Source organism: Sus scrofa, chromosome 8, assembly GCF_054392235.1.
Source record: "Sus scrofa isolate SSC_HxYL_T2T_F1_AM1 chromosome 8, Sscrofa_HxYL_maternal_Yorkshire_Landrace_v2.0, whole genome shotgun sequence".
Taxonomy (NCBI): Eukaryota; Metazoa; Chordata; class Mammalia; order Artiodactyla; family Suidae; genus Sus; species Sus scrofa.
Window position 1 is genome coordinate 18,826,970 of NC_139390.1, and position 20,431 is coordinate 18,847,400.

At 50.0% G+C, this 20,431-nt stretch overlaps 1 protein-coding gene across 11 annotated transcripts in view; it reads right to left on the reverse strand.

Moving 5' to 3' along the window:
* The window catches only part of CCDC149 (coiled-coil domain containing 149), a 109,322-nt gene extending 92,419 nt beyond the window's left edge, over positions 1-16,903 (reverse strand). For 7 of the 11 annotated variants that reach the window (XM_084971656.1, XM_021100561.2, XM_021100560.2 and 4 more), the window contains exon 1: positions 16,667-16,903. In XM_084971656.1, the coding sequence (XP_084827782.1) occupies positions 16,667-16,714 (48 nt within the window). In that variant the 5' untranslated portion in view covers positions 16,715-16,903. Of the gene's footprint in view, positions 1-8,182; positions 8,272-16,666 lie in introns of those variants that run through there. The other 4 variants (XM_021100557.2, XM_084971659.1, XM_084971655.1 and 1 more) reach the window with 3 other exon arrangements.
* Between the last annotated feature and the right edge of the window lie 3,528 nt (positions 16,904-20,431).

A 20,431-nucleotide genomic window follows, 5' to 3' on the forward strand; every position in this document is an offset into this window, starting at 1 on the left:
GAATAAACGAAATAGCAAAAAATAAAGCATCCAGGACAGGACTTGACACATTAAAAAGGGCTCCGTAACATGTTTCCTTTTTCCTTCAAACAGGCATCAGAGCTAAATCTTAAAGGAAGAATGCTTCATGCAGTGCTCATGCGGTGCTTAGCACACAACAAGTGCTTAATAAGTGGAAACAATTTAAGTATAACTTTACAGCTCTCCGTGATAGTGATGATACTAAGAGTAGCTGCAGCAATCAGCGTAGTGGGCAGAGTAGGAACAGCGGCAGTAAAAGAACTACCAGCTAAATCGAGAGGCGGTGATGGCAGAGGTTTCCAAACGTGCTGTGGTCAGAGCGCGCGTGATGGAGACCAGACCGCCTGGACCCGGTAGGAGAGTGTTTCTAGGAGACACACGGCATTTTTTCCCCCTTTTGTCAGTGTCTTCATAAATGATTCCAGCATCAAAACAGTGATTTTAGTGCTCATCAATGTCATCTTAAAAGAATCTCTCTCTATGGAGTTCCCGTCGTGGCGCAGCGGGAATGAATCCGACTTGGAACCATGAGGTTGCGGGTTCGATCCCTGGCCTCACTCAGTGGGTTAAGGATCTAGCGTTGCTGTGGCTGTGGCTGTGGCTGGCAGCTGTAGCTCTGATTAGACCCCTAGCCTGGGAACCTCCATATGCCACAAGTGCAGCCCTAAAAAGGAAAAAAAAAAAATCTCTCTCTAAACCTGGGTGTCTAACGTGTCTAATGAAGTGCCTAAGGAATCCCTCTCCTCTCTTAAAGAGGAATTTTTTAAAAAAGAACTTGAGGGATTTCTCATTGTGGCTCAGCAGTAACAAACCCAACTAGTATCCATGCAGACACGGGTTCAATCCCTCGCCCTGCTCTGTGGGTTAAGAATCTGGCATTGCCATGAGCTGCAGTGTGGGTCACTGATGCGGCTTGGATCCCACAGTTGCTGTGGCTGTGGTGTAGGGTGGCAGCTGTGGCTCTGATTCGATCCCTAGCCTGGAAACTTCCATATGCTGTGGGCGAGGCCCTAAAAAAGCAAAAAAAAAAAAAAAGTGGAGTAACAGACTGGATGAACAGCCTGGCATTTGCTCTCCTGCACGCGCCTGCATGCTGCATGCTATATACGACTGGAGGTGCCCTCGCCAACACACACAGCGGTGGTAGTGAGCACAGTCAGCATAACACCGACGTAGCCAAAGAAACCAAGCAAACCAGAAAGGCACAAAACATCACAGGAAAATCTTGAAGTCGCTCAAGAGAAGCCCTAAGTCAGCCATCTGGGCTTCCTGATAGTGGAAAACAGCACAGTTCGTATTTCTAAAACACAGGCTCCAAGTACAACAAATGAATGGTGTGTCAACCCCCAGGAGTCCTGCGCTGCCACTAAGGCTGCTGCTGAGTTAGTGACACGGAAATGATGCACTACTTGTTGCCAAGCAGAAAAAAGAACGAGTTATGAACACAGTACAGAGCAACCCAAGTTGGAATACCGGTTTCCTGGTTTGGGGGAGGGTGTTGACTGGGAAAAGGCACACCAGCTACGGGGCAGGGCTGGGAACGCTCTCTACCTTGATGACGGGTGTGCACACATGGAAAAGTGCCTGGAGCATTCCCGATGTGCATTCATTGCACATAGGTTAGCCTCAATACAAAGGGAAGAGTCAAATAGCACAGCCTATAAACTCAGTTCTAGAAGGTATGGGGAAGTGTCTGAGCGATTATACACTAGACTGTCAACAGCAGTCCACTCCAGGTAGTGGAATCATGGGTTTTGCCTTTTAAACGCGTCTATGGTTTCCAAATGTGGGGAGAGAGGGTGCAGTGAATTCCTGTCACTCAAAGTTAAATCCATCACGACCCAAGGTTTTATCATCTCTAGAGAATACCTTCAACCACTCAGTGGTCGTCACCAACCTTTCCTCATTCACAGATTCAGGCCATCAAGGACAGGGCCCCACGGCTGCCTAAGGACATTCTGTGATGGGAGTGAGTGGGTAGGGATGGGGGGCTTAGAGTCCCTAAGTTCCACAGAGCCAGTGCGCAGACAGGCTGGGTCACCCAGCGCACCTGCCTTCAGCTGACAGCACAGAGGTGGCGTCCGGACTGACCTTCAGGAAGTGGTCACGGCCGCAGGTCTCCTGACTCTACTTGTGCTTAACTTCTGGCCTAAATTGAAGTCTTGGCAGAAGGCTGGAACCAGGCCCCAAACGTCTCTTTTTCAGCTGAGGTTCCTAAGTTCAGAGCTAGGTCAGCTGCTGTGAGTGCATGGAAGATCTGAACTAAGGCTCCCAGAGGGAAAAACTTCTAACCTTAAAGTTTAAAAGCCTAACTCCACCTGCATGCTTCTTGCTGAGTGACGATAAAGGACTCTGAATTTCTGAATTTTTGGTAAACACTCTGAATTTCCATTTCTTCATCTATAATATAAGGACACTGCCGCCTGCTCATTCTAACTGATAAAAAGTGGTTATAAGGAAATGATTAAGGAAGATGAAGGTGAAAACATCCTGTTGGATTTTGCACCCCAACTTTTAGCAAAGTGCCTGGGACAGAGTTAAGCCTCTTAAATATCAGTGGAAGAAAGACAAATATAAATAATTATTTTTAATTGTTTTTCACGATGAGAAGACGGCCATAGGACAAAACAACAACAACAACAACAAAATTACACAATTTCTTTGCATGAGATTCCACCATAGGTGGCAAATAACCTTGGAACAAACTTAAATTCTAGTCCAGAACAGAGTTAAAGGCTGGCATCGGAGCAGACATACTATGCGGTACAGGTCCGAGTCCATGACAGAAAGTAGCTCTTTGTGACCAAATGATTTCCCACCCACAGCTTCTGCCTGACTCTTTTCAAGCAATATATCTGATAGAATAAGATTCCAGTTTGGAAGAAAGGAAGGAAAAAAGAAAGGAGGGTGGGGGGGAGAGTGGGATGGAGGAGCCGACTTCTGATAAATTCACAGACCCCTTAGATCTTATTAAAAGGAAATTTGATTTACTCCCTTTAAAAGATCGCAAACTATATTTTGAGAGTCAAAAGGCTTTGAGATCAAATGGAGATAAGGAGACTTTAGGGAGAGAAACAGGTGAGAAGGTTATTCTGACAAACAAAAAAGGATGTACTTGTTTTAATTTAGTAGTTCTTCAATTCAATTACTAGCTGAGAATCCACTGAGTTTGTCATCTCTTTTAGATGTGCCCATTACATGCAGGACACTATTTCAGGCACAGTGGGAAATTCAGAAATGAATCCACCACCATCCTGGGCTGAGTGACTGCAGGCTGGAGGCAAGGCATGGCCATAAACCATTCCAGTGGGAGGTGGCCAGGGAAGCACTGATCCCAGAGGTGGGTCTAGAGATGCTAGGGGTGGCAGCCGCAAAAGGCCCTTCAGTTGGGGGGTCAAGGTGGTGGTGACCAAGCCTTGAAAGAGGAGTGAGGAGAAATAAGAAAATAAGAATTCCAGGCAGAGGGCACCGCCTGAGCAAATACGTGGAAATACAGGCTTCCAGCAAAGACCCCAAAGTGGTTCTGCTTTCTGGGAACACAGGACACATGAAAAGGAGAAATGCAAATAAGATTGGAAGGTTTGGTTTGGATGAAAGTAAGAAAAGCCTTAAATGACCACAGAGCCGGGGCCAAAGGGAAAGCCAATAGGGCTGTAGAGGTCTTTGAGCAAGAAAGGGATGGAAAACAGTTTTGCTTCCAGGCAAATGAGGGTTTTTATTTTTTGTTTTTGTTTTTTTTCCTGCTTTTTAGGGCTGCACTTGCGGCATATGGAGGTTCCCAGGCTAAGGGTTGAATCAGAGCTGCCGCTGCCAGCCTACGCCACAGCCACAGCAACGCCAGATCTAAGCCGTGTCTGCGACCTACACCACAGCTCACAGCAATGCCAGATCCTTAACCCACTGAGAGAGGCCAGGGATCGAACCCGCAACCTCACGGTTCCTAGTCGGATTTGTTTCCGTTGCGCCGCAATGGAAACTTTTTGACCAGGCAGAGACAGATGGGACGAAAAAGCAGAAAGAGGTGCGGGAGGCAGGGACGTTGAGGGGGAGGTGGCTCTAGTTCTTGGCGAGCAAGTGCTGTGTCCTGAGCACTGAAACCACCTGAAGATGAGGCTTATTCAGGGAGTTTCCATTGTGGCTCAGCGGTAACGAACCCGACTAGTATCGATGAGGACTCCAGTTTGATGTCTGGCCTCACTCAGTGGGTTAAGGATTTGGTGTGGCCGTGAGCTGTGGTGTAGGTCGCAGACACGGCTCAGATCTGGCGTTGCTGTGGCTGTGGTGTAGGCCGGCAGCTGCAGCTCTGATTCGACCCCTAGCCTGGGAACCTCCATATGCTGTGAGTACAGCCCTAAAAAGACAACAGCCACCACCACCACAACAAATGAGGCAAGTAGAGTGGTCAGCAGGAGACTGGGCAGAGGGAGAGGGAGAAGGATCCAAAGTCAGAAGAAGGTAAGGCAAGCGGGGAAGAGGCTTCAGAGCGCAAGGTGCCCAGGAACTGACTGAGCAAGGTGCCCAGGAACTGACTGAGCAGCCTACAAACACACTGGAAGTTCTGGCTAAGCTGGAGACCGTCGGCAAAGCAGGAAGGCTACAGACTGACCCCGACATCATTCGCCAGTCCAGAGCAAATTAAAAAGCAAATCGGAACTGGCTGAAAAGAAGGGGAGTCCCATGGCTGCCACCTCCAATATTGCCTTGGTCGTGGGCTCTGCAGATGGCAGAGCAAGCAGGTATGTCAATCTGCGCCCCATCAATATGCATTTTCAATGGCATCATGTTGACAGCCGGCAGCTGACACATCACCTCCCTCTGCTGAAGCATCACAGAAGCCCTGGGAAGGGTTCTCCTAAAGCCCAGGCAAGGACAGAGCCACCACCTTGGCTGTGGAAGGTTTAAATACATGTTCACATGTATCATCTCGCTTTATCCTCCTTGTAGGAGAGACGCACAAGGCAGGTATTATCCTCGCTGTATAAAGTCCAGAGAAACTGACGTCTGGACAGGTCAGGAGACTGGCCCGAGACGGTGCAGCAATCTGGTGGGAGAGCTTGATGACTTACGTAACCGGCTGCAGCCTAAGACAGGAAGCTGGCCAGGGCAGTGGGAAGCACATGCTGGGCCCTGGGGACACTCACTCCCGGCTCCTTCCGGGCCATGCTCAGCCTGGGGAGAGGGTGGAGGTGGGGCACACCAGCAGGCAAGTAGACTGGCTTCAAGCAGGATGTGGAAAATGGCAAGGTGAACCGTCTCCCTTCCCTCCCTCCCTTCTTTCTTTCCTTCCCCAGGGACCTGCCGAGGATCACGTGGCTGGCACTATGCAAACGCTGAAGACCACCTACCTCTCTGAAGTCCTCATCTTCAGGAACCCCATCCTGGGAAGCATCCCCCCAATATCTTCCTGACGGAAATATATCACCACCCACGTCCCAATCTTTTGAGGCCCATGGGAGGGAGGAAACCCAAGCAGAGGCTGTGACATTGGAGCTGAGCCTTAAAGGGTGAGTAGGACATCATCTTTGGACGCAAGCAAAGGCTTAGAGCTGCCTCAGGGCATGGGATGATCTGGAACAGGAGATCTACAGGGAGTCGGGGAGGTGGTGGCATCAGGGTAGCGGGCAGTTACGGAAGATGAGGAAAGAGCAGGCCCTCGGAGGCCACCCAAGGCATGGCTTTCCCTCTGCAGGCCCCGGAAAGCCATCCGAGAGCTCTAGGCCAAGGAGTGCCCAAGCATTTCAGAGCTTGGGATGACAACTTTAGTAAGTGCATGAAGAAAAAGATCTCAGAGGATGTTTCTATACATTTTCTGGGAAGAAGGGATGAGAACCTGGGCCACGGTGGGGTGGTAGGCGAGGTGACATGCAGCCCTTACTAAGGACTTGTACCAAAGTAGAAATACGGGCCTTCATACATAATTAGATGGGTGGAGGGCAAGTTGGGACGAAGGATCGAGGGTGACTCCATAGTTGCTGTCATTCACTGAGATGGGACAGAAGAGCAGAAGAGAGCGAGGAAGGGCAGAAGGCAGAGTTCAAGGTGAGTGCAAGGTCCCTGGGGGACCGGTCCTGAGGCCCCGAGGAGGGATGCAAGGCCCAGCGTGGAGGGGAGAAGAGTGGAGGGTCAGAGGCTGCTGCACGGCCAGGTGACAAGGAGCTTGAGGCCTGAAGAAAGACCGCCTGAAGCAAAGGGGCTGGCCGTGGGCAGCCTTGGCAAGAGTATTCCTAGGAGCGACAAAAGGGGTGGAAGGCAGACTCAGGTGGGCTGAGAGAGGATGAGAGCAAGGGCTCAGAGGGACAGGGACAAGGACAGGTGGCCTCCTGTGTTCTGCTCAATGCTCATCCCCAGGGAACCTCTCCCCTGCTCAAAGGGTACAGTCAGGCTCTTAGAACCACCTCCAGAAAGAAGGCCACCCGGGACCCCAGCCCTCCCGTTAGAGCTACCTGGGCCCTCAAGGGATGACTTAGAGAACAGCACTGATGCTCGACTGTGCACTCCGAGCAGAGGAAGACGGCCGGGATTTCCCAAACAAGCCCTGCACCCTGCCACCGCTGCACCTCGGCTTTCTTCATTCCTTCTGCCCAGAACACCTGTCCTTTCCATTTCCACTGGCTGGGATCCTGCCCAACCTTCCCGGCCCAATGGCCGCCCTCATCAAGAACCTTCCTCAGTGCCCCAGTTTAAAGGAACTTCCCCTTAACTGGGAGAACACCGATCACAATGTGTGCCCCATCCTCTGCCACCCCTAGACTGCAAACCCCTTAAGAGTTACTGTATCACGTGCAAGGCATTGCACAAAATGGTGCTCGTTATGTGTCTGGTTCACTGAAGGCTGAGCTGTCTCACTGAAATACCCTGGGCTGTATCTCATTCTTCCTTCCTGCCAAGCCGCCAACCCAACACAGTGATGGAGCCATCCTGAGGACACTGACCCCCACCGCATGTTGTCACTGATGAACTGTGGGTGGGAAGGCATGCCTGTGAGTCTTCCCATAAATGAGATGGTGAAATCCAAGTCAGGGCCCCGCAAATGGACAGGACCAGGTCATGGGGGGATGGTATCAGCATCCCCACTCAGGCCCTGCACCTCTTGAGCCACAGCATGAAGCCCCATCATTCTGGAACTTCTAGAAAGAACACCATTCTCGATCACCCAACACAGGTGGTCCTGGTCCCTTCTCTTAGGGGCTCACTAACTTGCATAGGAGTTAAGAGCCTTTCCTTTCTCAGGAAGCATGTAAGGCCTACATGAGTGGTTTGGAACCTCCACTCTATAAGGCAACAGGACAAAGAGCTCACTTCAAGCTTGGGGGGTCATGGATGACTGTATGAGAGAGGGGGGTGTCTATTCTACCTGGAAGGACCGGGAAAGGCTGTGGTCAGGGAAGAGGCAGAAGGCCCACCTGGCTGAAGTCAGAGTAACAAGGTGGCAGCCAGAATGCAGAACAGATCAGTTTGCCTGGAATAGCCAATTTATGAGGGAAAATGAGGCATGAGGCTAGCAAGATAGGTCAAGGCCAACTAGAGGAGGGCTGTGAATACCCTGAAAAGGGGAGCTATTTGAAGGCTTCTAAAGAAGTGGATCTGGTAAAGTGTCTTTTTTTGAAGGTAGCTTATAGGCTAGTTGTATAGAAGGTGGATTGGCTTAAAGAAGATCTGATATTTTGAACAAACTTAAGATGTTTGTTCCAATAAAATACCATAAGATAATGGAAACAGAGCAGACCAGAGGTGAAACGGGGAGACTTGGAATAAAGAGTTGAAAATAAAAAATCTGCCAAAGGTTTGTGTTCCTTGGGGAATCACTGATGCCACTTTACTTGAAGGATGAGAGAGAGGCTGCCTCCCAAGCAAAGCCAGGAGGTGCCCGAAGCCCCAGCATGGTTTTACTGGTGGAAAGCCAGGTGGTGGATAAGAAATGTTGCTTGCTCTGGTCATTTTCATTCAGGGACTAGCCAAAGTCCTCTTCGAATCTTCAGCCAATGTATTTTATTCAATGTGAAAGTCACTAAATTAATTTTCATAACATAACAAGAGTAGAAACTGTCAATTTTAGAAGCACATATGCGAATTTCCCTGCACAGGAGAGAACATGAATCCCATTAGTTAAAAATAGCCATTGTGCTCACTTTCCCCCACATGCTAATTTTAATAAACTTACTCTGAAATTAGCCTGCCACTATGAAGAGAGCTGCTCATCAAAGATGCTCCTGGGAAGCTCACCTTGCAAGAGTCCAGGCGCTCCCAGGAAACCGAACAATGCAGAGTTCTAAACGGAACTCGTCCCTCTCCTCACCAGACACCGTCACCCCTCAACCCTCTGTCATACCCAGCACCGCCACTTGCAAGCCACACCTCACGGGTCATTCCGGGTTCCTTCTATTTCATCTTCCTGATCCCACTGGCGATGAAATCCTATATGGGTCTTCCTTGAAAATCTTGAGGCTGTATCCCTTTATCGACCTCATTTGTTCAAACATCCAAGTATGTCTATATTCCGTGTTCACTGCGTGCCTACAAAGGGCGAGGCAGAGAGCTAAGTGCTAAGGTCACAATTTGTAACATATGGTTCCTACTCTCAAAGAGTTCAAGATCTTTTGGGTCCAGCAGATTAGAGATAAGTCAAGGGTTAGTTAAAAAACTGTGTTAAGTGGTACGATTTAGGTGCATTGGAGTAATTGGGGCTATTGATGGCGACAGAAAAGCCTAGATTACTGGTAGCCTATCTTTACTGTCTTTTCCCGATTTCCAGGAGAGTTACCGAATTTGTCTTTATATCCCTCCTGCCTGGCCCAGTGCCAGGTGCAGGGCAAAGACTCAGTGGTGACTGAGTTCAGTAGAAACAAATCTATCCCAAGTATTTTCATCAACTTATACTACAGCTAGAAAAGCTTTCAGGAGTTCCTGTCATGGAGCAGCAGACACGAACGTGACTAGGAACCATGAAGTTGCCAGCTCGATCCCTGGCCTCGCTCAGTGGGTTAAGGATCCGGTGTTGCTGTGAGCTGTGGTGTGGGTCACAGAGGTGGCTCAGATCCTGCGTTGCTGTGGTTCTGGTGTAAGCTGGTGGCTGTAGCTCCAACTGGACCCCTAGCCTGGGAACCTCCATAGGCCCCGGGTGCAACCCTAAAAAGCAAAAAAAAAAAAAAAGTAAATAAATAAATGCCCAATCTAAACACTTATCTGATTAAAAAAAAAAAAAAAAGCAGCTTTCAATGGCTTTTACCAGCTACATTTGAGCACGCTCTTCAGTCTAGCTTCTGAATCGTTCACCATCTGGTCTACCCTAGCCATCCAGCCTCAGTTTCCACTGTATCTCGACCCTTCAGTTTCAGTCTTTATCTGGAGCAAGGGCCAACCAACCATCAGCCTAGTGCTTGGGGCTGCTTCCTACCATGTTCGCCTGTGACCGTCCTCAGCCAAGGGGCGGGACCCGCTTCAAGGCTTCCTTCATCTAAGAAGCATTTTGCCACTTCTTCAAGCCTCACCGACTGCCTGTATACGGATCTCAGATATAGTATTCATTGTTGGGCACTGTTTGTTCATTTAATAAGAACAGGGATATGAATAATGCTTTGAACTAGTAAATGATTCTCTACTTATCCACCTTGCCTCAAATTCCTGTAACTCCTTCCCTGTTCCTCCCCACATACCCTTCTGCCGTTTAAAAGCCAGACACGCTGCCTTCGTATTGCAAGGAGGACAGCACTCAGCAGAACCCTGGGAACGAGTGACTGGCAGTTTCGAGAACCCGATCCTGAAGCTCCAGAGTGAAGAGGAGTCTCCCCAGCAGCTCCCTCCCCCCACAACCCTCCAAAAGGCTAGAAAAGATCTCCAGAGATGAGGAAAAGGCAGGCAGGGTGCAAGGAGGGAAAACCGGGTTAGGAGTGCGTATCTCAGAAGGAGCTTTTATCCACCTGGGGCAGCGAGAGCGACATAAGGGCGTGGGACCAAAGCGCTCGCTCGCTCGCTCGCTGGGGGCGAGGGGCCAGGTGCGCCGGAAGCCTGCTGAGCTGGGGAATCAGAGAGGGAGCGAGTAAAGCTCTCTAGGGCGACGGCTGGCCTGCGTATCCACCCCCCTCTCCTTTACTCCTGCTTTTAACAAAACCGGGTTTATTGAGGTATCATTTACAAAGAGAAAAACTCACCCTTTTGAGGTACACAGATCTATGACTCTGAACAAACGAATGTGGTCATGTAGCCATCACTACAATCAAGGCACAGACATGGAGATCACCCCCAAAAGTTCCCTCGTGTTCCCCTGCAGTTAATCGGCTCACCCACCCCAGCCTCTGGCAACCGTTGGTCTGTTTTCCTGTCCTTTCTGTTGTGCCTTTTCAAGAATGTAATTTTTTTTGTTTTTTGGGCCTTTGTAGGGCTGCACCTGTGGCATATGGAGGTTCCCAGGCTAGGGGTCAAATCGGAGCTGCAGCTGCCGGCCTACACCACAGCCACAGCAATGCCAGATCTGAGCCATGTCTGTGACCTACACCACAGCTCACGGCAACGCCGATCCTTAACCCACTGAGCGAGGCCAGGGATTGAACCTGCGTCCTTAAGGATGCTAGTCAGATTTGTTTCCACTGAACTCCAAGAATATCATTGAAGTGGAATCTTCCAGTTGGTGCCTTTGAGGCTGTGCCTTCTTTCACCTGCTAAATGTTTTGAAGACTCATCCGAGTTTCCGCTTGGACCAGCAGTCTGTTCCCTCTTAACGCCAAGCAGGAGTCCATGACACGGCGGTAGCAGTTTATCTCCTCGCCAGTTAGTGTGCTTGCTTCCGGTTTTCAGCAATTATAAATAAAACTGTGCTTGCTTCCGGTTTTCAGCAATTATAAATAAAACTGTTATAAAGACTCACGCATACAGGATTTTGTGTGGACACGTGTCTTCATTTCTCTCAGGTCAACATCTAGGAGTAGGAGTGCCAAGTTGTCGGGGTAATGAGAAACCGCAGAACTGTTACCAAAGTGGCTGTATCCTTTTATAGTCCTCCAACAACGCGGGAGACTTCCTGCTGCTCTGCATCCTTGGCAGTAATTGGTTTTTCCATTTTGGGGTTTGCGTGTCTGTTTTTCCAGCCTAATAGATGTGTTGGGGTGTCTTACTGCGATGTGAATTTACATTTCCCTAATGGCTGGTGGTGCTGAGTATCCATTTGTGCTTCTTTGCCATGTGAACCTCTTTTTTCAGTGAAGAGTCTATTTCACTCCTTTGCCCATTTTTAAAATTAGATTGTTTTCTTACTATTGAGTTGTGAGAGTTCTTCATATATTCTGGATATAAGATATGTGTTCAGCACAAAATTTCTCCCAGTCTGTGGCTTGTCTTTTCATTTTCCTCAGAGACTTTCAAAGAGCTGATGTTTTTTATTTTGATAAGGTCCTTTTTTTCCTTTCACAAAGGTTTGTGTTTTTCGTGTCCTGCATACCTTTCTAACTTCTGAATAGAGCCCTCCCAAGTTGAAGTTGGGCACATTCAGCTCAAGATGACATTTCCCAGCTTCCCTTGCAGCTAGGGGTGGCCATGTGACTATGCTCAGACTGATGGAGTGTGAGAAGTGACAGGTTCAGCTCTCCAGTCATCCTTAATTAAAGAAAAACCCCTTGGGGAGTTCCCATAATGGCTCAGCTCTAACAAACCTGACTAGTATCCATGATGATGGAGGTTGGATCCCTGGCCTCACTCAATGGCTTAAGGATCCAGCATTGTCGTGAGCTGTGGTGTAGGTCGCAGACGAGGCTCAGATCCCAAGCTGCTGTGGCTGTGCTGTAGGCCAGCAGCTGTGGCTCCGATTGACCCCCTAGCCTGGGAACTTCCATATGCCCCATGTGTGGCTCAGAAAAAAAAAAAAAAGCAAATAAAGAAAAAGAAAAAAAGAAAAGCCGCTTCCCCTTTCTCTCTCTCCTTCTCATTCCCATGGGCTGGGACCATAGGTGGCAGCCCCCCAGCTTTAGCTCTACAGTGGAGGACCACCCCTCAGAAAGAGTCTGTGAGGCTAGAGAGATAAAATGAGAGGCTCATGGTCCAAGAGTCCAGTGAGAAAGAAGGCGAAGAGAACTGAGCCCAACACTAGCAGTTTTCCCAGAACGCATCTGCTGCCTTCGGAGTTCAGAAGTCCAAAATCAGGTGTCGATCGAGCCCCTGAGAAGGCTCTAGGGGAAGATCCTTGCCTCTGCCTAGCTCGTGGTAGCTGCCAAAAAGCTTGGGTGTCCCTGGCTTGTGGCAACACAACTCCAATCTCTGCCTTTATCATCACATGGTCTTCCTTCTTTTGTGTCTTCACATTGTTTTCCCTCCATGCATGTCTGTGTTCAAATTTCCCTCTTCTTATAAGGACACCGGTCATTAGATTAGGAACCCACTCAAATGACCTCACCTTACCTGATCACAGCTGCAAGGATCTTGTTTCCAAAGAGGGTTACATTCACAGGTATGGGATGGGAGGCTGGGACTTGCACATAGCTTTGGGGGACACAATTCAACCCATGAGATCAGTCGATACAGTCCCTCTGAGCTGAACCTCCTTGGATGAGGTTTTTGACCACGTGCACCAAGGAAGAAGCCAAGACGTACCCTTAGATCTCCGTCAACAAACAAGACCCAGAGCTGCGCCCAAAACCACCAGCTCAGACTGCAAACCTGTTGAGACCCTCTCTCCCAGATGTCTGTGGCTGTAATTTAGGCAGAGGCCCAGGGTTAACTGCCTTTGACATCTTCCTCTGAGCCCCTGTGTTCAATACACTCAAGGAATATAGGATTGATTGCTATCGAATTAATGAACCAAAATTCAAAGAATGAAATTGAATTAGGCCTGGTTCATCATAGGGCAGTAGGCTGAGAGAGGGCCAGGATTTTTATCTCAGAAATAAAGTGACGGATTGTCTGCATGACTGCATTTCAAGATTTCCCCCTGATTTGCAAGTTCACCTCCGGTGGTGATGAGAAAAACATTTTCCCCTCCCCAGACATTTAATTTCCAGAAAAGCATGCCAGCCACACTTTTTTTCACAGGCATGGCCATGTTTACTTCAGGGCCTGAGGGAAGGCTGTAATTTCAGCTTGTTATACGAAAAATATGAAAATAAAACTGATCTCTGTAGGATCATTTAAATGAAAACTGCTTCCTAGAGGCAAGCTGAGGAAGCACACTGATTGAAAGCGAGCCCAGGGCCCCCGGCAGGAAGGGCAATGGAGCGTGGCTACAGGGCGGGAGGACCCGGGACTCCTGCAGAAATAGATGAGAGGCGTCAAAAGCCCATCGGATTCCAGTCACCTGTCTGGTGACGCCTTCCCCAGTCCCTCCCACTGGCTTCCCCAGTCACTTTCCAAGACCTCTAGCCACTGACCTCACTCCTCCCTGAATCCTATTTGCCTGGGTTCCAGACGAATTCTCCACACCAGACCCAGATCCAGTTCACACCCGTGGAAACCCAGTCAGCTGAACTTGAGCGGGTGGTGGACCCCCCCCCCCAAGAGCTCCGTTTGTGAGAAAAGCACATCTGAGGGCTGCACCCCGAGGCCCTTTCGGGCAGTAAGGGCATTCGTTTCCTGTGGCTGCTGTAACACACCCCGCAACCTGGGTGGCTTCAAACACAAGCTGATTCTCTCACTGTTGTGGAAGCCAGAAGTCCAAAGTCAAGGTGTTGGCAGGATTGGTTCCTTCTGGAGGCTCTGAGGCAGAACCGGGTCCAAGCCCCTTCCAGCTTCTGGCAGCTGCCCGAAGGCATAATGGCATGGCATCCACTGGCTTGTCACTGCCCAACTCCAAGTTCAGCCTCCATTTTCACACAGTGCCTCTCTGTGTGTCTGCTTCCCCACCGCCTTCTCCTGAATCTCTGTGTCTCAAATCTATCTTTATTTTCTTTTATAAGAACACTAGTCATTAGATTTTGGGCCCATCCTAAATCCAAGATAATATCATTTTGTGATCCTTAATTTGATGATATCAGCAAAGACCCTATTTCCATATAAGGTCTTATTACAGCTACTGGGAAGTCAGGACTGAGAGGCATCCATGAAGGGAAGAATGCAATTCAGTCCACTACAGTGGATTTGGAGACAGACCGAGAAACTTGCATTCTCCCCCTCAAAGCCAAGTGACTCTTTGTACCCATTGCTCCCAAAATGACTCTGACACAGGTGACCTGTAACATACACTCTGAGAAACACTGATCCAGTTGCTGAGGATTCAAAGATGAATAAAACCAAGGCCCCTTGTGGGAGAACCCGCTATCCGGGAGACGATATGGACAGATGAAGTGATGGTTAAAATACAAAGTGGGGCCCAGTGATCTCAAACTCTGGAACCAGACAGACAGAGGTTCAAATTGTGGCCCCTCTGGCTGTGAGGCTCTGAGCGAGTTCCTTGGTCTGTCTGAGCCACAGTTTCCTTACCTGTAAAATAAGAAATACTTCCTGCCTCACGCCAGTATGAGAACGAAGCCTTGTAAAATGCTGAACATGGAGAATGGACTCAAGAGACAGCCGTGAGCTATCACGAAGGCGGGAAGCACATTCATTTTCACATCCCCACAGCCCCAAGCCGTGCGCCCTCCACATCCTGAGCTTTAATGACTGTCCGAAGGCGAGAAGGCTTGATTCGGGAGACACACAGCTGGGATAGGCAAGGCAGCTCCGAACAGACCCGTTTCTGGATCTTGACAAGCATTCATTGAGCACCTGCCATGTATGGAGCTCGAGATGTATGCCCTTGGCCCAAAGAGCCAAATAAAACCCACGGCCTCGTGGGGAGACCACTGGGCTGCGATACTATGTGGTCGGGGCACGGCAGCCGCACCCTCGCTCCAGGGACAGCCTTGACAGTGGTTCCTTCTTTGGTTTCGCATCCTTCGCATCCCACCCTTCAGTATTCTCTTATGTTTCCTGTGTGACTCTCCTCCCAAACAACACCATATGCTTCAGGAGTTCTTTGAGGACAGAGGGGTGGCTGTCTTTTTGGCTGTTACATCCCAAATACTGAGCAACGTACCTGACTCGGAACAGGCATTCGACAAGAGTTTGATGGGGTAGTGAACATTGGGCTGTTTCAGAGCGCAGCACTGGATTATGAGAAGGAACCTCTTCCAGCTTCCCTGACTACTGGCTATGATTCTTCTTCTTCTTTTTTTTTTTTTTTTTAGGGCTGCACCCACAGCATATGGAGGTTCCCAGGCTAGGGGTCAAATCGGAGCTATAGCTGCCGGCCTACTCCACAGCCACAGCAACACAGATCCGAGCCATGTCTGTGACCTACACCACAGTTCATGGCAACACCAGATCCTTAACCCACTGAGTGAGGCCAGGGATCGAACCCAAGTCCTCATGGATCCTAGTCAGGTTCGTTACCACTGACCTATGATGGGAACTCCTGGGTATGATTCTTGATGAGCCAGAAGAAAAGATCCCTACAGGGTCTGTCCTTTGACATAAAGCCTGAGAGAGGAGATGGGAACAGGCTACACTATAATGGACCATCATACTGTACAGTTAATCCATGCAGACCAAGAATGAACTAACTAAACTTGGGGAGAAGCTGTGACAGGCCCTTCCTCTTCAGAAACAGAATGCTTTGCACACGGGAGACATTACATATGGTTTTGAGACTGACATAGAGGCCCAGGAAATGATTAAAGATGAAAGACATTCAAGACCCTACATCCAACACCCAGCGTGGGAAGGAAGACAGCAAAGCATTACGCCCTGCATTGTGTGTACAGGGGTCTGCAAAAGAAGGTCCAAGCTGGTCGTGGGGATGGGGGGTGGCTCTTAGGAGGGAGAGAATGGAGAACTTCCGTCGGGGGGAGGTCAGTATGTCTAGGTAAGGTGGCTGACTGCCATCACAAACGGTGGTTAAGTCAGGACCAGCGACTTACCTGTGCGAGGAGAGGGCAGCACTCCCTCTCACCTGGAGAAGCCAGGCAGCCGCTCCCAGGCCGAAAAAATCCTTAGGACACTGAGGAGGGGCAATACAGGAGGCCCAAAGCGGACACCAGGGATGCATGGGACAAAATAGTTTGGGGGCACGGTATTTTCTGTTTCCACAAATCGGATAACTTCTGCGCCAGTGTTTCACTCCTTTGATAAATGGCCTGCCACCTTACACACAGGAGGCCCCCAGTAAAACATGTGTTGAATTGAGGACGTGAATGAATAAAGCTGCGGGGGAGCCCACAGAACTGCCCCTCCCCCAGACTTCCCCTGCAGGTGACTCCACCTGGCCCGGTGTGGCCCCAGGACCCGGATTTCCCCGCTGGCACCACCTTTCCGCTTCAACACAGAGCGGCCAATCGCTTGGCTCCAAAACAGTGGCGACTGGGCAAGCAGGTGGGGCTTGGCTCCTGCTCCCGGATCCCCGCGCTTCTCTCTCCAATCCAGGGCCAAAGCCTGCCCGGAGGGAAGGGCCCTCGCCAAGGGCTGGCACCAGCTGGCGTGGAAGAAAGTGGCGCGGGGCAGACCGGAAAGTGCGAGAGGAACTGCGCACCTGGCGGGGGCGCGGGGGCAGCGAGTCGAGGCCGCGGGTGCGCGTTCCCTGCGAGTCCCCGCCCGGCTCGGCCACCCGAGGGGGTGGGGGGCGGTGGCGCAGGTTCGGGGCCGGCGGCCGCTCGGCCCGGCCCACCCCGCCTGGCCCGCGCCTCGGCCTCACCTCGCTCACCAGCCCCTGCCAGTCGCTCTCGGTCCGGTCGCCGTTCATGGCCTCCTCCTCCGCCGGACGCGGGCCGGCTGCACGGACGCCGCCCTCCTCCGCCTCCGCCTCCGCCTCCGCCTCCGGCCGCGCCGCCGCCGTGGCCGCCACCCGGGCCCCGCGCGGCCCCGCGAGGGCCTGGCGCCTCCGAGCCACCGCGCCGCCGCCTCCTGCGGCCGCCCGCGCTGTTGACTCAACGTCAGCCTCCGCGGGAGGAAGGGGAGGAGGAGCCGCGGCCGGTGCCTGCTGCAGCCGCCCCGGCCCGCCCCGCGCAGCCCCCGGACCCCACGCAGCTCCGGGACCCCGCGCATCCCCCCGCCCCGCGCAGCCCCGGTTCCCCGAGCTCAGCCTCCTCTAGAGAAGGGGGATCAGGGTCGCCGTCCACTGGTAACGCCTGATCCGCAGGGTTACCGCTCTCTCCCGGCGGGGGACAGCCCGGTGGGCACCTCTGTGTCCCCCACAAGAAGCAAATCCCCAAATCCAGCCATTCCCCCCACCACCACCGCGACTCTCACCAGTAAAATGTAAGCACTACGCAGGCAGGGGGTGCTCCCTTCTCTGATGAACTTTGGGTACAGGGCGGGCACATAGTAGGTGCTCTCTAAGTATCTGTTGAACCTCTAAATGAATGAACCACATGTTATGATATACTTAACATGGTTTTTTAAGCTAAAAATGTTTATTTCCATTCATTTCTTAAACTGTCAGCTGGCATAAATAGAAAGCAAATGAAAACAATGAAAATAAAACAGTAATGCATTTTAAATAGGACCAAAAGCTCTGAGCGTGATGCTACTGCGTCAAGAGGTATTTGAAGACGAATTGGCATCTAACCGAGACTTTCTCCTAAGAGGAAGGACCAGGATGGAAACGGAATTACTGAGGCAGGAGGATCTTCACTCATGAGTCAATATTATTCAAGGAGGTTTTCCCAAGTCACCAAAAATCCTGTCCTGAATCACCAGCAGTAGTGGGCTTTCCGTGTTTGCAGAAGTGCTGCCTCTAGAGATGAGCAGGTAGGTTAAATTGTGAACCTGTTTTAGAGTACTAGATGCATCGCGGCCAACAGGTATTTATTGTTCTAGCCCCTGATGATCCTGGATCAACCCTGCAAGATAGGATATCTCCATTTATCAGAAAAAGTGGAGAAATAGAGACTCAACTAGGACCGCTGGATCGCAGAGACCCTTCCAGCATCTTGGAAACCTGAAAATGAAGTCTCACTGCTGGGAGTTGGAGATATTGCATTCTGTTGTTAGCCTTGTTTTGCTGGGTTGGTGGGTTGTTTGCAAAATGGATGGTGTCAAGAATTCCCTGCCCGTGTCCCATACCTTGTCTCTAACTTTGATTCTAGGCTCTGACTAGTGCAGTATTTGCAGCTGTGCTACCTAAAGAGGCTTGTGAAGGTCCTGTGCAGTGGGGCTCATCCTTGTTTATGTTCTTGGGAGCCTGTGATGACCACCATAGAAACAAGCCTAGAATAGCTTGTTGGATGATGAAGGACTCACAGCCAACAACCAGCCAACTGCCACATGTCTGAGTGAGGCCACTGACCTCCAGCTGCCACAGATGCCTGCCTGAGTCCAGCTGAGATCAGCGGAAGAACTACCCAGCTGAGCCTTGCCCAATTTGCTGACTTACAGATCCCCTGCTAAATAAACTGGTGTTGTTTTAAGCCACTAAGGTTTGCAGTGGTTTGCTATGCATCAACGGACAGACGTGGTGACACCACTGATGAGGAGTCTGCATGGCCTGAACTTTCCCTGGCAGCCCTGGCATCGTGCCCTGTTGGGTCCTCACCTCAAGAAGATTCTACAGCAGATTCTGGCAGGCCAGGGGCTACAGGAAGGAGCCGGTCTAGTAAGCAACCTTTTATTTAGTGCCTGTTGTGTACAAACCCTGTACTTACCCTAGAGACATTGGGGAACATTGCAGACCACAATCCCTGTCCTGGGGGGTTTGCAAGGCTTACCAGCAAAGTTTTGCAAACAAACACTCTAGGGGACAAGAGGAAAATAGGGGTTAGAATATAGTTAAGGCTTCTGGTCTTTTGACCAGCTGGGCCACCTCGTCCATTCTTTGTCATCCATGAGGGTGGGAAGGAGCTCATCCCTGAGTTGAACGTCTAGGGTTAACTCGGCGCCAAACACTTGTTCTGAACCGTCCAATCGATGTCTCATGCTAAGAAGACAGGTACTGTCTGCCAATATATTGCCCTCTGGCAAACCATCTGGTTTCATTCCAACCTGTCAATGAAATAGACTGTAGAAGAGCGGCCATAACTTGGTCCATCTGCCTTCCGCTGCCTCCTGGTCTGTGCTTTGCTCTCGACTGACATTGAGGTGGGAAAGCAGCCCGCCCCTGCACTTACCAGTCTTCGCGGAGGCTTTCAGTACTGCTGCCGCTTTGAAGACCTCACTGGTATTTCAGGCAGCTGGACAATCGGCAAGCTGTTGGGAGCCAAGGAATCGTCACATTACCAATCATGTACCTTTAAGACAACTCTCTGGGTGACTCTCCTGCCCCTATTTGCTTTCCTTCTCTGGAGTAAGTCAGCCAGTTATTAAGGTGTTTAAAAATAAAACTGGGGAGGAAAATCAAAGAGTGGCGAGCCTCTACCCTCCCCAGCATGTGGAGCAACTTTCAACTCAGTTGAAAAGGCATCTCCAGTTGCCTGGGCTTCCCTTAGAGGTTTCAGGTCCCGAGTGTCAGCTCGAACCTGCTTAGCTTGTGAGATGTGATGAAATCACAAACCACGGCAGTGTAGCTGTGAGCCATCCTTTTTTATCTCTTTTCATTTATGTAGCCTGACATTGAGTAATAATAATAATTAGACACAGTTTAAGCTTTGAGGCACCTATACCAGCAGGCCTCTCGACACCTCATCCACAGCAGCCCAGGCTGACAAAAATAAAGCTAATTATATTGTGGTTAACTATTTTCAAAGAAAAAAATTAACAAAACCACTCACCCACTGTCCCCACCTCTGATGAAAGCAGTGGATGAAATATTCCACCCCATAGTCCATTTGCCCAGGACCAACTTAAAGCAAGGTACTCTCGTCTTAAATATGCCACCCTGGCACAAAATATTGAAACATTGTCCTAAGTCTCTATTTTCACATCCCCTTAAAAAAAAAAAAAAGCCTGTGAAAAAAGCCTCTAGGGACCCAATTTTTCCATTTATATTCATAGCCCAGGGGCCAGTTCTATTTATTTATTTATATGCACATATAGTTAGAAGTGCTTAAGTGCTTTTGATTGATGCTTTAAACTTTCAAAAGTTTGAGAAGGTTTTAGATGTGGAAACTCCAAAACAGCTTAATCTGAGAAATTCAACCTGCAGATACCGATGAAAACAAAACAAAACAAAACAAATCTCTAGAGAGACTGGAAAAGAAAGGTTGACTTGAACTTGTTAGAAACCTCGCCTCGTGTTACAGGTTCTCTACTGACTTGTGAGATAACGTTGGCCAAGTCCCAACAGCCCCAGACACACAGGAAAGCCCTAAAGCTTTTGATGCAACTTCTCCAGACAGTATTTTCCGTTCCAATTCTGGCTGCCCAAGCAAAAATGTCAGTGTTCTCATTAAAGGAAACTAAGCGAATCTCTAGCAGAGATTTTTGGCTCAGCTTTTCTCTGAACTGCACAACTGGGGCAATATTCATGGCCACTCCTTTCTCTAGTCACTTTTCTCCTGTCTGCATTAGGAAACCCAGTCTGATG